At 44.5% G+C, this 17780-nt stretch overlaps 1 protein-coding gene and 1 long non-coding RNA gene across 2 annotated transcripts in view; one reads left to right on the forward strand and one right to left on the reverse strand.

The window, feature by feature from the left end:
* Nucleotides 1-8089, reverse strand: part of ALKAL1 (ALK and LTK ligand 1) — a 31642-nt gene extending 23553 nt beyond the window's left edge. Inside the window, exons 1-2 of the mRNA XM_081953094.1 lie at nt 7972-8089; nt 7444-7827 (exon numbers count right to left, since the gene is read on the reverse strand). Coding sequence (XP_081809220.1) covers nt 7444-7816 — 373 coding nt within the window. The 5' untranslated portion in view covers nt 7817-7827; nt 7972-8089. The remainder of the gene's footprint in view (nt 1-7443; nt 7828-7971) is intronic.
* LOC309390698 overlaps nt 1-17780 on the forward strand; it is a 279896-nt gene that overhangs the window by 139676 nt on the left and 122440 nt on the right. The gene's annotated exons all lie outside the window — the stretch shown is intronic.

A 17780-nucleotide genomic window follows, 5' to 3' on the forward strand; every position in this document is an offset into this window, starting at 1 on the left:
TGTGCCATTCCAGTCAGTCTTGATTACTTTATGATTGGGTATATGTGGAAATGGGTGAGTTAATTTGGTGGCCATGGGATTTGGTAACAAAGTTGTGGGAAGGGAACCTTAATCCGGGTGCGCTCAAAAGGCTTTCGAGGAAGTTGCAATCACAAATTGGTTTAGCATTCTTGGACAGTTCAGCATTACATTATTTATTATTATTTATTATTTATTTATTTCTTCGCACTTCTAGACCGCCCCCTCTCCCAAAAGGGACTCGGGGCGGTGTACAGTCCACACAGCAAATACATCATCCACTGAATAAATATAAATAGAAATAGAAATATAGAAATATAAAAATGGAGGAGGTTAAACGAATTAAAAGAACTGTACAGAAGAATATAAATATGGCTTTAAAACCCTAAAATCAATTAAATTTAAAACAATACCCTTAAAATACCAGTTAAAAGTATATTTCCAGGAGGTAACAGATATAACAGTTATAATTATGCCAGGCCAGCTAATCGGAACAGGTAAGTCTTCAATTTTTGTCGGAAGGAGCGGAGGTCCGTGGTGGTTCTAATATCGGGGGGGAGGTCATTCCAGAGGGTTGGGCCCATCACAGAGAAGGCCCTATTCCTTGGCGCCGCCCGCTGGCATTGCCTAGTGGACGGCACCTGGAGAAGCCCCTCCCTGTGAGAGCGAATTGGCCGCAGGGATGTATGGGGGAGGATGCGATCCCGCAAGTAACTAGGTCCTGTGCCATGGAGCGCTTTAAAGATGGTGATCAGAACCTTGAAACGCACCCGAAAGACCACAGGCAGCCAGTGCAGCTCGCGCAGGAATGGTGTTACGTGGGAGTATCTGGTACTCCCCATGACTACCCGCGCGGCCGCGTTCTGGACTAGCTGCAGTCTCCGGGCGCATCCCAAGGGAAGCCCCATGTAGAGAGCATTACAGTAGTCTAGGCGAGACGTCACCAGCGCATGAGTGACTGTGCGTAGGGCATCCCGGTCCAGTAGGGGGCACAATTGGCGCACCAGGCGAACCTGGTGGAATGCCCCCCTTGCCACGGCTGCCACATGGTCATCCATTGACAGCCGGGCATCTAGGAGGACGCCCAAATTGCGCGCCCATTCCACAGGGGGCAATTGCTCGTCCCCTATGGCCAGCGATGGGGTCAGCTGGCTGAACCGAGGTGCCGGTAGCCACAGCCACTCAGCTTGGAAGGGTTGAGTTTGAGTCTGTTGTCCCCCATCCAGACCCCGACGGCTTCCAAACACCGGGACATCACTTCGACAGCCTCGTTGGGGTGGCTTGGGGTTGAGATGTACAGCTGGGTATCATCAGCGTACAGATGATACTCAACCCCAAAACCACGGATGATCTCGCCCAGCAGCTTCACATATGCATTGAACAGAAGGGGCAAGAGAACCGACCCCTGCGGCACCCCACAAGAGAGTGGCCTCAGGGTTGATCTCTGCCCCCCTGTCAACACATATTGCATCCGGCCGGAGAGGTAAGAGCCGAACCACCGTAAAACGGTGCCTCCAACTCCCATCCCCTCCAGCCGGCGCAATAGGATACCATGGTCGATGGTATCAAAAGCCGCTGAGAGTTCTAATAGGACCAGGATAGAGGAACAACCTCTATCTCTGGCCCTCCAGAGGTCATCAACCAATGCGACCAAGGCTGTGTCTGTGCTGTGCCCGGGTCGGAAGCCGGACTGGCGTGGGTCTAGATAGTCGGATTCATCGAGGTGACATGGAAATTGCTGCGCCACCACATTCTCAACAACCTTCGCCAGGAAGGGAAGGTTGGAGACTGGATGATAATTAGCTAGCTCCATTGGGTCAAGTGAAGGCCTCTTGAGTAAGGGCCTCACCACCGCCTCTTTCAAGGCAGTTGGTAAGGATCCCTCACCCAATGAGGCGTTCACCAGGCCCAGAAGCCAGCCTCGTGTCACCTCCCAGGATGCCAGTACCAGCCAGGAGGGACACGGGTCCATTGAACATGTGGTGGGTCGCAGCCGTCCACGTAACCTGTCTAAGTCCTCGGGGGCAACAGAGTCAAACTCCTCCCAGAGTGGACTCACAAGACTCGCTGTTGACGGCCCGTCCAGTCCACTGGAGGGGGCTCATCCGCTTCGGATCTGAGCGACTTTGTTCTGCAGATATTCCCCAAACTCCTCTGCTCTTCCCTGTAAGGGTGCCCCCCGCGTCTCTTGCGACAAGAGAGAGCGGGTCACCCTAAACAGGGCGGCAGGGCGGTTATCCGCAGACGCAATGAGAGCGGCACAATGTCTGCGTTTGGCCGCTCTCAATGCCACAAGGTAGGTCCGTAAATAGGCTCTTACCTGTGCTCGGTCAGACTCGGAGCGTGAGGACCTCCACCTGCTCGCTAGACGTCTCCTATGGCGCTTCATCACCCTCAACTCCTCGGTATACCAAGGAGCCCGGGTGGGTCGCTGCCGTAGGAGAGGTCGCAAAGGCGCAACCCGGTCCAAGGCCCCAGCCGTCGCCCTATTCCAGGCGGCCACTAGGTCCTCCGACCGAGCGCGGGTCAGGGCTACATGTAGTGGCCCAAGCTCCGTCTGGAACCTATCCGGTTCCATCAGGTGCTTGGGGCGGTACCAGCTTGGACAAACTGGCTCCGCCTCCTCGCGGTGGGGGGTAGCGCCAGGGAAGTCTAGCCGGAGACATGAGTGATCTGACCATGACAGGGGAATAATATCTAAATCCCCTATTCCCAGATCACTTGTCCACTGCTCAGATACAAAAACAAGGTCCAGTGTGTGGCCACCTTCGTGTGTGGGGCCCTGAATTAGTTGGGTCAGGCCCATGGCTGTCATGGAAGCCATGAACTCCCGAGCCACCTCGGATGCTGCTCCCGTCGACGGCAGGTTGAAATCCCCCATAACCAAAAGTTTGGGGATCTCCACCGCCGTCTCCGAGATCAGCTCGAGGAGCTCGGGCAGGGCTGCTGACGTATAGTGAGGAGCCAAGTATACAATCAGCAGACCCCACTGCCTCCCTGGGCCCCATTTCACACCTAGTGACTCACACCTGGGTATCTGAGGAACAGTGAACTCCCTCGGCTCTAGACAGTCCCGTATAACTACCGCCACCCCTCCACCCTTACCCAGGGCCCGAGGCTGATGGAATGCACGGAAACCCGGTGGGCACATTTCCACGAGGGGTAAACCACCCTCGTGGCCCAACCAGGTCTCCGTTATTCCTGCAAGGTCCAGCTCCCCCTCAGAGATCAACTCATTGATGAGGGGGGCCTTGTTGGTCACAGACCTTGCATTGCAAAGCATCAGCCGCAGGCCCTGTCTCTGTAGTTCCCGACCACCTAGGTTGCGGGGCTTGGTACAAACGACCGGGCGTAGCCAGCAGCCACGGTCTCCCAACCGACCTTGTGATCTTCTCTTGTCCTCGCATCCCCCCCTCCCTGCGACCATTGTAATAAAACAACCCTCTACTGGAATAACTTGTTCCCTCTCCCCCCCCACCCCGCTCACTTCCCTCCTGGACTCACCTGTTCGTCTGGCACTGGCTTCCCTCCCGGCCTGGTTATCCCCCCCCCTTCCCAGAACCCCCTAAAAACAATATAAAACATTTGGATAAAAAGCCCCTCAGCTTCCTCTTCTTCCACCTCTTGAGAGAGCCAAGGGCCATGCCTGCGAGAGAGGGGCCTCCCGCAGGCGGAGCAGGTCTAACCTCGAATAGATTGATGAGTTGTTAACAGTCCCAGTAGGGTAAGGGTGCAGATAATACAAAGTTAATAGTTAATAGCCGGTAGGGCTAGAGTCTCAATGGAGGACGGGGGGGTTTAGTGTCCAGATGGTACTTGGTACTTGGAGGAAGGGGGGGGAGGGCGGGAAGTGTTTGAATAACCCAGATGGTGGAGGAAAGCAAAGGTGGTAAAAGATGGTAAAAGGGTAGATCAGCTGGTTCAGCTGGTTCCAGGTGGATGTGCCCCCCCCCCGATGGATGGGGGGGGTATTCTTAACAAACGTTAAGTCATTTGGGATCCTTCCATGTTGCACGCTGGTTTTTGTTCACAACGTCCTTCCAAGCGTTGATACGTTTTGAGGTTAATTTGCTACTGCCCGCCCGGCTCCCCGGTTAGATTTTTGCTGGGAGGGGGCGGGGGGGAAGCTCCTTGGCCTCTGTCTCTTTTTCTCCCTCCTCACTTCTTGGGGCTCCACCAATGGGGGAGCAAGGCCCGCCCAGCGCCAGGCTTTGGGCTAACACAGAGGTCTGCAAAGTTGGCTGTTTTAAGACTGGTAGACTTCAATTCTCAGAATTCTGGGAGTTGAAGTCCACCAGTCTTAAGAGCCAATTTTGCAGATCCCTGGGCTAATATGATTGATGCCCTTGGTGGACTTCAATTCTCAGAATTCTGGGAGTTGAAGTCCACAAGTCTTCAAGCTGTCAGGTTTGAAGACCCTGGGTTTTTTTCTAAAGGGTTAGGGGTGCAAGGGTCTTGCAACTTGACAGCTTTAAGACTTGCATGTTTCAATGCCAGAGTTCCTGAGCCAACATGACTGGAAGAGGAATTCTGGGAGTTGAAGTCCACAAGTCTTAAAGCTGTCAGGTTTGAAGACCCCTGGGGTTTTTTTTTTCTAAAGGGTTAGGGGTGCAAGGGTCTTGCAACTTGACAGCTTTAAGACTTGCATGCTTCAATGCCAGAGTTCCTGAGCCAACATGACTGGAGGAGGAATTCTGGGAGTTGAAGTCCACAAGTCTTAAAGCTGTCAGGTTTGAAGACCCCTTGGGTTTTTTTTCCTAAAGGGTTAGGGATGCAAGGATCTTGTAACTTGACAGCTTTAAAACTTGCGTGCTTCAAATGCCAGAGTTTATTGAAACTAAAAACAGTGTACCATCCTATGTATTTTCGGTTTTAAAAATGTGGCTCTCAAAATAAATTTCAATCGTGGTTTTGGCGAGATTTGGCTCAGTTGAAAAAAAAGGTTGCCCACCACTGCACTATAGAAACAAACAAAATATTTTAAGGTTATACTTGAATTGTGTCCTGAAGAAAGTCACTATCTGGATCCCTTTTATGCAGGTTAATATGCTGAGGCAAGAACTGAAAATGCCACTGCTTGCTGAGATAGATCAATTTTGCACAAAGTAGCTGAGGTACCTTTTATAGTCCTATTGTGTCTTTTATTGGCATTCAATATCATTAGCCATGATATCCTTTTACTCATCTGTCATGAACAGAATATAGGTATGGTTTTAAGAGTAATATGTCAATCATGTAGATAAATCTCATTCTTCAGAGAATCCAGGTTATTAGTCATTCAGCCAGATCTTGTTGTTGCAAAATCCTCTAGTACAGGAATCCATCCAGATTCATTAGTTTCTGAGGCTGGATCATTGTAATAGTTTCCCACCAACCTGTTTGCTTCTCTAATTCCCAGACAGATTTGCCTTATTAATATTGACCTGTCCATAATGTTACACACAAATAACAATAGCAATAGCACTTAGACTTATATACTGCTTCATAGTGCCTACAGCCCACTCTAAGCTGTTTAGAGAGTCAGCATATTGCTCCAACAATCTGGGTCCTCATTTTATGAACCTCGGAAGGATGGAAGGATGAGTCAACCTTAAATAATCCTTGCATCAGCTAGGAAGAAATAGAGACCAGGTATAAATGTATTAAACCTAGGAAGCATGTGAATTGCTAACTATTTCCTTGTAATTAAGACCTGAAAATTCTGCCTCACTTAAGAAACACAATCAACCTGCTGTGAAGTGAAGTAAGCACTAGGGATGACAGAAGAGAAAGGGGGACTGATTGAAACTATTAACATATTAAGGGTGTAAATAAGGTTCTAGAAGGCACTATTTTCAATATTAAGCAAAAATCAAAGAGACATGAACACAACCTCAAACTGTCAGGAGGGAATTTCAGAAGTAATGTTGGAAAGTCTTACTTCACACAAAGAGTAGTGGAATCCTGGAACCATCTTCCAGTGGAGGTAGTGGGTCAATCAACAGTAACTGAATTTAATAATAATAATAAACTTTTATTTAATTAGCCGCACCCTCTCCAGAAGGATTCAGGGCGGCGTACAGTAAAAACACATAAAATACAAATATAGACAATACATACACATAAACATAGACGTATACGTGGAGGAGGTAGACAGATAAATGGAAATAGAATTAAGATTGCAATTTAAAATCCCCTAATTAAAATTACAAGATTAAAAACCCGTCAGGAGCGATATGATCAAACTATGGTTGAGCCAGGCCAGCTACTTGGAAAAGGTGGGTCTTGAGCTTTAAAACATTTAAAACATGCTTGGAATAAACATATGTCCATCATGCAACAAAAATTTAAAATAAAATAAATACCAATAAAATATTAAAACAAACAAACAAAAACAAACTGAAAGAGCAGCCTTGGTGGGTCACTAAGTCTTTTTCTGCCATCACTCTCCTATGTTTCTAACTATACAACAGCAATAGTTCCCTGCTTTTTTTTCCCCATCAGATTTTTAATTATCTGCCACATCTGAAGAATCTGCCAGAATTCTACTAATTCTTTCACTTTGCATATTGTTAAGAATATTGTTGGAAGCCTGACTAAAGCCCTTGGGACACATACAGCGATCAAAGACTAAATAATCTTTTTTAGATTAAGGGCATTTGGGAGATCATATGAATTGCCATTCTTGATGTCAGATGCAACAAAAGTTAGACTGCACAGAACAGTCAGAAAAGTCAGCTTCATTTCCAGGGCATCATACTGAACGTGTGGCAGAGATCAGTGCCTTAAAGTAACAGATTAATTTATTATTTATAAACTATTAAAGTTCTGCTAGGGATAGAGATATGGCTTAGAAGGATGGTAGCATCTTTTACATCCAAGGTACCCCTGTTCAGCAGTACGAAAGTACCTAAGAAATACCACTGATTTCAAAAGAAGAACTCCTTTTCAACGCAAAACTGCATCCTGAACGTCTGAAAATGCTTCCAACTGTCACCAAAATGCCTAAAGTTTTTTTTTTTTTTAAGTTTCCTCAAGGCTAACTAAATAATTCAACAGAATATCCTTTCTATGATATAATGTGGTAAGATTTAAGACCAGATCAATGCCAAAGCCATCTAAAACCCATGTGCCGGTTATCTGCGGCTTTTCAAGTCTTTATACTCACTCCCATCAATTCTGGCCAACAGGATCAATGACCATCACTGATAAGCCTTGCAGTTTGACATGAGAGCCGCAGCTCCGCACCCCCAAGCCCAACCTCTGGGCATTAAAACAAAGCGGGATATTTGTGTAGCGCAAACTCGAAAGACAGTTTGGTACACGGAGCTGGGGACGTCTCGCTCTTCCCACCAGCCCCGCGGAGATCAGACTCCAAGTAGCCCACAAGAGAAAGGACCAAAGTAAGGGGAAAAGAGGGGGACTACGGAGTTTCGGGTTTCTTACCTGAATGCCTGGAAGCGGCTAAGAACCTGGGCGCTCGCTCCCTGGAGGTCGAGGAAGACCTGACTTTGGCTTCGCGGTTCAGAGCTGCCGAGGAATAATGGGCGCCGCCGTTGGCGAAGCGGCGAGCGATGACCCGTTCCTCCCTGAAGGGATGAGGGGCTGCCTGGAAGCTGCTGCTGTCCACCAGAGCTTTGAGCAGCAAGTCGAGCAGCGTTTTCCGATCCCCCGCGGGGCCTTGGAGACCTTTGGCTTTACTTTGGAAGGCGGCATCGCTACCGCTTTCCAAGCGGGACGTCCGAGCTGAAGTGAGGACTAGACAGAAGACCAGGGCAGACAGCACGTGGCGACGGCGACATTTCGTAGCCCCGGACATCTCTCGGTCGCCTGGGAGGAGAAAAGAAGCAATAACTCGGCGGTTAGCTTCTCTCCCTGCCCATCCGGAGAGCTTTCCTCATGGTGCGAGGAGGCGGGCGGGGCGGGGGGGGGTCAGGGTGCGCCGGCCGGGGGAGATTTGAAGGGGTCACCCACGGCCACGGGGCAGCACGAGATCAGTTGTAGCAGCGCCTCCTGCTTTGCCTGCTCCCGGTGGGGCAAAGACACGTGACTCTGCTGGGGCGCGCGCACAAGTGGTCGGTGAGAACGCTGTCACTCCCGCGGCTACAAGTGTTCGCTTCGCCCGGCCCCGGCCGAAGAAATAGTCCCTTCGGGTGGGGGGGAGGGAGGAGGGAGGGAAGGGGGCTCGCGAATCGCCAGTCGGGCTGCTGCTTTCTTAGAGTCGGTTCCCTGGGAGCGACCGCGCAGGCGATTGGGAGGGGAGGCACTTCTTTGACTGAGCGGTCCCGCCAGGACGACCCCGCCTACCGGACCGCCGCGGCAGCTTTGCTTTTCAACCTCGGGCGGCTATATAGATTCTATCCAAGATTGTGAGGAAAGGAGACTTAGCCAGGCGTCGCCTACTCAAATCTGAGGGAATGTGGCGGGAAAATGCTCCGGGGAAGGGATGAATGTGTGAACGGCTGCCTGGTATTTTCCAAAGAGTCCCTGAAACTTTTAGGCACTCGAAAGATTTCTTTCCCCGCGGAGCTCGGCTAGGGAGACGGAGAACGATGGGCATTTCCTCTTCCTCACGAGACCGAAAGGCTGGTCAGGAGGATCTGACCTACAGATTTCCTCAGGAACACGCAGTTGATTAGATAATACAGTGCAGCTGAAATAATTGGAGGGACCGAAGATGTTGTTTCTCTTATGTAGGATTCTTTTCCGCACTGACAAACTTCCACTTCAGATACACTTCTAGGACTGAAAATCATTTGCTTTCCCTTCCGTTTTTCGGGTCAATTAATGAAATAACAACACTAAAGGTGTTTCCCCTGATAATTTCACAGCCCCTGCGGATCCTATCCCGGTGCAACGTCTCACGATCTGTTCTTGTTCCATGCTGTGGCAACTCCTGCTTGGTATCGCACATAAAAACCATTTCTGTGGGCTGAAGTTCACCGATTCAGACTTTAATAGCCTTAAGTAAGTTAATAGCCTTCAGTTCCAGGCAAAAGGGAGCTGAAGATCCATTCATTTAATTCAGAATCTCTTCCAATGAGTTTTCTCTACTTTTAAAGTACAAAGGAAGACGGGGGAATCTCTTCCCTGAGTCCCAGTATTGGAAATGGTGGACAGGTGTTGCATTCTCTGGGAACAGACGGAGTTCTCCCGGGAAAGCAGCATCCCAAAATGAAAATGAAATAAATTCCCACCCACCCGTTGAACCTCGTTAAAGGCTTGCCTAGCATTAGCAAAACATTTCTAACCCTTCTCTTATATAGGGCATGAAAAGACAAGACAAAGTGTTACCTGCCCACGTTGCCTCTTGGTGCAGGAATCTTCTTCCCCCACTAAAGATTTGTCAGCCTCCTTGGGAGCTGGCGCGGCAACAGCCATAGATCTGGTTTATATACCGTAGTTTCCTGTCCGCCTGTCCGTTAGAATGCTATCGACTTTAGGTGGGTGGCAGGCAGACAATGAAACTTTCTCTTAATCATTCTTCCTTGGCTCAACCAGGGTCTTTTTTCTTCCCTGACAAACTTCATCCGTCCCACTTGTCCCCCCTGAGAAACCAGTTCAGAGCCATCAACTGAGATGACTCTTACCTACTTGTGAAATTAAATTTTCACCAGATTAGGAGATGTTTCAGACTCCTTGGTCCAAGGAGTAGTTTTTTCTCTTTCATTTCCCCCTCCCCCTCCCATTTTCTTTCCTTCATTTAGCTGGACTTTCTGGTATAGATATAATTGGGAGGGTTAGGGACAGAGTTAAAATAAAGTCTCAGGAATACAAAGAAAGTGGCTTCTGCCATCCCCAAAAAAGAGCCCTTTGTGCACACATTTCTCACAGTTGACCTAAGCTCAGAGAAGATGACAATGTGGGTTTAAGTAAAAGAAACAGGGATAGTCCATTAGAAGTTCAGAGTAAGATCGCTAAGAGACAATGGGAGCCTTCAGTTTTTAAGGGTTTTGTTTTGTTATATTTAACAAAGTATGTAGAAAGAAAGAAAAATATGTGTGAATAAAAAAAAATATGAAATTATATACTATACAAAATGAAAAAAGGATGAGCTTTTTCATTACATCACTACAATAAGACAGTACTGTAGACTGGAAGTGAGAGTGAAAAAAATAATAAGATTCTTTGGAAAAAGAAATATTGAAAAGATGAAAGCTATCAGGAAATTCCAGGGCTACAGACCAATAGCCTTGAAGCAACTAGTATAATATGGATATGTCCATGAAGTCATCAGGTGCTGAGTTCAACTCAAAAGTGTCTTTCTTTTTATTGAACTTTTTAAACCAAGTCTCGGCATTTCAAATTTGTAGTCTCATTTAACTGAGTAAAAATTAGTGGTAAGTTTAAGAGCTTTAACACACATACACTTTTTGCTTTTCCCCTTAACTATACCTAAAACTGTTCCTGTAAACTTTTTTTATTCAAATGTTGTGATTTGTTTACACATGATGTAGGAACACTCTTTCAAAACAACATTCCAGTAAGTGCTTAGAAATGTGGTAGCTTTTATACACAAAAATATTTTAATAGGTCAGTTTCCTATCTGTACCTTAGCATCACCCAACCATAACTGACTCGAAAAAAAGTCTGACTTAATTCTTGAAGCATTGGCTTAACAGTGCAAATGGACTCCAGATCCTATGAATATACAGTGAAGATTCTGCGCTTCCTCCAATATAATTTTTATTATTATGTTATGGTATGGTGTGGGTATTTTCCATCACAAATTCTAGCAGCAAGGCAAATTTGCTAGTTTAGATAATATCTGTTAAATAAATCTTGTCTTCCAAGGCTGGGAAAACATGCACAAAATATCATGCCTACATGTATAAAGAGTTCCAGGTATATCAGAATACTTAGATTTCCCAACAATTGGTTGTGTGGGTATGAGTGCAATCATTCTGACGCATAATCAGAAGAGGTACAGGACTCTGAACAGTATTGAAGCTCACAAGATCGTACCATTGGAAACGTAATACAAGGAAGTTCTAAGCCCTTGGTATTAGTCATAGAGTGGTTGACAGGATGGATTACAGAGCGCAAGCAATGATGTAGCAGAAACTGGAAGTGAGGTCGAAGAATTCAATTTCTACTTTATGAGTATGATTGATCAGGCAATATCAATACCCTGCAAAACCCAATTAGAAGTGGGACAAAAGACTTACTAGGGGAAAAAATCAGATATCTAGATATGGGAAAATATAAGACAAGGGTTTTATTCCTAAATATGACAATAAAATGGAGTTGCTAACTGGTTGAACATAATAATGGAAAGATAACTAAAAAAGGCCAAAATATATGGGAGCGGAGGGTAAGATGAATTTATGTAAACATTTAATAATACAAAACGATGCTGGCTATGTAATAGTATACATGTGATTATACGTTATAAAAATGAAAAAAATTACCAGAAAATGAAATGAAAAATGAAAAAAATTACCAGAAAAAAAAACCAATTAGAAATATCCCTTTCACATAGTACAGACCATCAATACCAGTCTGAGAAACACTGATTAACAAGCTTATATCAAGTTTATCCTATCAATTGCCAGATATATGGATTTAACTGTTACTAAGGAGACTCCAAGCCATCATAACCAGGTAAATTGAAACTACAACTCCTCAAATTTATAGTTAATCTTTACTCATGATCACTTCTATTAATTAAAAGTAGAAGAAGTTATCTAAAACAAAACAGAAAAAGACAAAATTGTTAAATTTGAAGTTGAGAAGTAAGATTAATCTTTCTTTATAAGGAGAAAAGTGAACCCTGCATATGTATGTATTTCAATAAATTCATTCTAAATATTGAAGACATTCTATTAGATGCTAATAAGCTTTAAATTAGTGGAATGTTATGGGGGGAAGCAACTTTTTTTTCCAATAAAGGGGCTATTCTGCAAAATAGCAAAGTACAACATATAAAGCAAATGTGTTTAATATCGTAGTTATATATGATATTTTGGAGAAAAGGGATACCAACAGCCTACTTTCACTGCGTTGAGCTGTAACTTTACCGAATATATTACATAATCTTTTTATAGGTGACCTTTCTAGGCAGGTGCTTTCCAGATCAGTTGAGATGACAACTTCCAGAATTAACAAATGCCAAAGTTTATAAACCTGGAGGTTTTCTTGATTCCCGTGAAGGTTAACAGAAAGCCAGCAAAATGGGGCCAACCTCACCTCAGGCATCAAGATATTCTACAGGGTGGGGCAATAGCAGATTATTTTTCTGAGAAGGTTAACAGAAGAGCCATTTGTGGCTACTGCCAGATAGGAGACTTCAGATCCCTCAGCCTGGGTCTATGACTGAAATTTCAACTCAACATCAACTTTTCACAGGTGATATGAATGTGATTTTAATTGTCATTTGCCATCTTCCTAGGAAGAAACATATTTACTTTGCTGACTGGAATATATAAAAATATTTGATTTCTTCTCATTTAGACAAGAAATAAAGTTTGTTCCTATTGCCTGCATAGTTATGTTTGTCAAGTCAATGAAATGGACACTATACGGTAACTGTCTCGTGTAGCATCTATTGTAGAACAGTCCCAAAATATTAGATAATGTGACCCTCACAAGCAATCATATAACAATAACTGGCTAAGAAAACTACAGAGCGTAAGCCTCTGATTTATATATATTCCTTAAACTTCTTCTAAGAGATTTACAATATGTGTTTCCTGTTACAATAAAACTTTATCTCTGTTTAGAGCACTTGGACATCTGAATTCTGCTCGTATTTTAAAATATGACACACAAATGACACCTGGGAAAAGGAAGCTATTTTTCTAATCCGAGGCAACTTGGATGAGTTGAAATTTCAATCTCAGATCTAGACTGAAGACTCTATTTGGCAGTTGCCACAAAGAGCTTTTCCATTAATCTGCTAAGAAAGAATCATAGGATGAAATTCACAAGTGTGAAGAGACAAGCACTTAATTCCAACAATTCATGCCACAGTTTAGTTAGGAAAGGAGTAAAGAACACCCAGTAATCAGAAACCAGATGCTGAAAATCACTCAGACACTGTGACAGAGAACTTAAAACAAAAGCCCCATTGGTTTAGTTATAATATTTATGACAGCCTTCTTTGTTCTATTTTGATGTACAAAGTGTAGCGCCGATTAATACCAGTTTCCTCTAGACTGCCAGATTGGAATGAAGCCATAACCTTTATTTTGTAACAAGAGTCTGAAGTAGAATGAGTATAAATTTGTCATTACAAACTCTGCTTGCTTATTAGTTGTAGAGAATCCAAACTGCTGCTTATCAGCAAACCATATTGCCAGGCCAAACTTCTAATCTCTTATAGGTAATCCAAGACTGTTCTGTCCAGTCTATCCCTATTTCTCTGGATTATATTGCTAGGCAAAATTCCTTCTCACACTCAAAGTTGGCTCCATCCTGTAGAACAATATTCTCCAACAACATTTTTCTACTGTGTTTTAGACTTTCAATTTCCAGATTTCCTAATTAACATGTTGCTTGGGAACTGTAATTCTAATGCATCTGGATATAATAGATTCGAGATGCTCTAGAGGGAGGCTACAACAGCATTTCTTTATCTTACCTGTCGCTCAGCATGGTCACTCAGGTAATTTATCTTTCTCACAGTGTTTGCTATGTTTGTTAGTCAGGACCTGAGACAGCATCATTTAGCATCAGAGCCAGTTAAAAATTTGCTGTATTGAAACATGAGTGAAACATATGCTACTCTAAGTATTTATACAGACTCGAACTCCAAGTGGCCCAGTTCATCCTTTAAACTATATACAGATAGTCCTCAACTTACAACAGTTCATTTAGTGACCATTCAAAGTTACAACGACATGGAAAAAAGTTACTTATTCATGTTTATGTTGCAGCATCCCCATGGTCATGTGATCAAAATTTGGATGCTTGGCAATTGATTCATATTTATGATTCTTGCCGGGTCCCAGGGTCATGTGACCACTTTTTGTGACCTTCTGACAAGGAGTGTCAATGGGGAGGCAGATTCACTTAACAACTATTTCTAACTTAACTGCAGTGATTCATTTAACAACTGTGACAACAAAGTTATAAAATGGGGCAAAACTCACTTAACAAATGTCTCCCTTAGCAAATTTTGGGCTGAATAGTGGTCATAAGTTGAGGACTACTTGTACAGGGGAAATTGCCATACAAGAATGTTAAGAAGTTAGTAAAAGAAACATTCTCTTCTAACTGATATACAGTTTTGAAAAGGAAGATGAGTTTCTCATGTATGGTTACAAATAGAGTCAAGTTCTGGTAGATGGTCTAAAAGATGATACAATTGTCCTATTATTATCATAAAAGATCTGATTGCTACTACAGTGGAAACTCTGAACGTAATGGTATAAAGATGGGTTTAAGTGTTAAATACTTTTTTTATCCAATAATTAATAGAAAGACAGATGTAGCACACAATATATTTTCAGAATAAACACATCCAGAGCAGTCAAGTCACCTGCTGCAGAATACAGTGGTAATGTCAAGGCACAATCAAAGCCATCCAAGGAATCAACCCCTGAAATAGTAAGCTCAGTGTAAAATCACTCCCAGTTCTCATATGTGCAGTTTAATCAGAAATAAGCTTTTCTTCACGTTCTCCATGTTTTATATATTTATTTGTGTATATACATCGGTTCCAATTGCCAATCAGGAACTCTTAGTGACAAACAAATATATTAGCATAACACAATTATTAAAAACATTTAAAATATAAGCAGCACTGAGGCCTTAATGAAATTCACATCCATAAATCAACAACACCATGCCAGCTTCATCAAAATCCTAGTCCTATTTCTTGGAGGAGTGCTGATCAAGGCTACCAGTATCTCCTGGGAGACTGTTCTATAAGGCAATGCCATGACAAGGAAGGCCATACCAGGAGTACTGTTTAACTGCAGGAACTAAGAGTAGGTTCACCTTCCTAGATTCAGTAAATCAGGAAACCTTTGTGAATAGGCAGTCCTCATAATATGAATTTGTCCCAGTAACATTTTTCCATTGTTTTATCCTTTACCTTATCCTTCGCTTATATCTAAAACTTCTTAAAGTAATCCTTAGTTATTCCAGCTTTAAAGTAGTATTTACTCTCATCTTGCAATGGAAAGGGATAGATATCATGCGACACATTCATTGGCCACTTGGCTGTTGACACATTCAGGTATGCAGATCTGCCCTGCCTTCCACACAGAAGCTGTGGGTTTCTGTGGGTATATTCCAGTGGTGGGTTTCAAAAAATTTTGGAACCTACTCTGTGGGTGTGGCCTGCTTTGTGGGAGTGGCTTGCCTGCCATGTGACTGGGTGGGAGTGGCTTGCCGGCCATGTGACCGGGTGGGAGTGGCTTGCCAGCAATGTGACCGGGTCGGAGTAGCTTGCTGGCCATGTGACCGGGTGGGAGTGGGATGTTAGAAGATCCCAAATGAAGTTAGAAAGGCTGGTTCCCAAACCCAGCTGGCTTAACTGGGATAGGGAGAATAGGGGATAGAGGTTCACCAAGGACCCTCCTCTCCTTTCCCCCCAAAAGCAGAGGGCGTCAGTATTTAGAGGGAGGTCTCCCAACTTCCCCCTTTGTGTGTCACTCTTTCTCTCTCTTCCTCCCCCCCCCACCGTTTCTCTCCCCCCTTTCCTTCCTCCTCCGTTTCCTCTGCATGGTTCCCCCCAGTTTTTCACGCTGAGTCATTGGGGGAGGTCAGAGGGAGAGAGAGATGGATTGAAGGGTGCAAAGAGATGGGGGCGTCCCATTTTGAGAAGATCGCTGAGAAGATCACTGAGAGGAGGAACAGGAGGATTCCCCACCACACTCAGCGCTGTTTTCGATGGGAGGCTTTTCCCCCCTCTCAGCTCTTTCCCTTCCCAAAAGATCTGAGAGGAGGAAAGGGAGGATTGCCCACCCCACTTTTCCCTTCCCAAAAGATCGCTGAGAGGAGGAAAGGGAGGATTCCCCACCCCACTCAGAGCTGTTTTCAATGGGAGGCTTTTCCCCCTCTCAGCTCTTTCCCTTCCCAAAAGATCGCTGAGAGGAGGAACGGGAGGATTCCCCACCCCACTTTTCCCTTCCCCAAAGATCGCTGAGAGGAGGAAAGGGAGATCCCCCACCCCACTTTTCCCTTCCCAAAAGATCGCTGAGAGGAGGAAAGGGAGGATCCCCCACCCCACTTTTCCCTTCCCAAAAGATCGCTGAGAGGAGGAACGGGAGGATTCCCCACCCCCTTTTCCCTTCCCAAAATATTGCTGAGAGGAGGAACGGGAGGATTCCCCACCCCACTCAGCGCTGTTTTCAATGGGAGCTTTCCCCCTCTCAGCTCTTTTCCTTCCCAAAAGATTGCTGAGAGGAGGAAAGGGAGGATCCCCCACCCCACTCAGCGCTGTTTTCAATGGGAGGCTTTCCCCCTCTCAGCTCTTTCCCTTCCCAAAAGATTGCTGAGAGGAGGAAAGGGGGGTGAGCGAGCAATGGAGTGGCTTCTAGACAGGCAGGGGCAAGCTGAGTGAGTGATAGGGGCAGGGCAGGAACTTACTTCCGGGTTCATTGACCAACAGGTTCGCCCGAACCGGTGCGAACCAGCAGGAACCCACCACTATATTCCCTCCATCTTATCATCGAACTCTGCTCTTTGTGGACATTTTGGCTTGAGTTCTAGGAAGGGTGAATGCTTGTTCTCTCTGGGCCACACACATAGTGCCTGACCAATACTTTACGTAAATCTAACAAAGGTTCCTTATATAGAGAAGTTGAGTGTTTAATGAAAGAATGTTAATCTTGCAGTGCATAAACGGTTGACTTAAACTAGGAAAAAAAGGATTTTTGCCAGCTGTAGTTTTCATAGATTATAGCTTTTCTGTTTTTGCACAGAGGAAGTTTTTGTGTGGTTCTACTTTTTTTTAACCATTTTATTTCCATTATCTATGAGGACTTGACAAGAGAGCTACAATTATCACCCTGACTGAATATTCCAAGAATGAATCTCATGCAGCTGCAGGCTTGATGGCTACTTCTGTAATGCAGCATGTTTATTTATATCTTACTATTTTGCCACTCTGCTCTGACTTTGCCATTATATGGGTGATATTTGTTTTTATCACCAGTGAGTAAATCACTATCATGTAATTTCAAAAATTCCCTCTAAAAAATTCCCATGGCTTCCCCTTCTCTATTTTCAGATTCTGTTAGCTGTGAGAATTGAATGTCCTTTCTCGTTTTCATATGATGCTTTTGCAAAAGAGCACTACACCTCTGTTCAGAAATAGCTCAATAACTTCACTACCAAAGTAAAGTAATAGGTGAAGATGACAGGTGAAGATGAGGGGTTGTGCTAAGCTGGAACATGGCAAGTCTTCTTTCCCATTTCTCTTCCTTAGTAGTAGCTACATGTGAGCAAAACAATTAACAGGTGGCTAAAATATTCTAAACATCTGCTTAAACTTGCCATATCCCATTTTAGTAAGAGTGAATGGGGGGTTGTTTCTTGCTGAAAGGTGATATTTTATAGTAGAATAAATGAAGCTATCTTTGTCACAATGTTTAAGAAAATGCTGATTATGTTACCTAGTTTGGGTAATGAAACATCCACAAGAAAACAACCAAGCTCAGAGAGCACAAAGACCTCCCCAATTTGCAGTGACATGCGGTGAGGTTTATGGCTGGTGAGGCACTGAACAGTGGTGGGTTTCAAATATTTTTAGACTTGTGGACTTCAACTCCCAGAATTCCACAGCCAGGCATGCTCAGTTCCGATTTAAAATGACAGCATGTTTCTCTCCC

This window comes from Natrix helvetica (genome assembly GCF_964273705.1).
Source record: "Natrix helvetica genome assembly, chromosome: 4".
Classification (NCBI taxonomy): Eukaryota; Metazoa; Chordata; class Lepidosauria; order Squamata; family Natricidae; genus Natrix; species Natrix helvetica.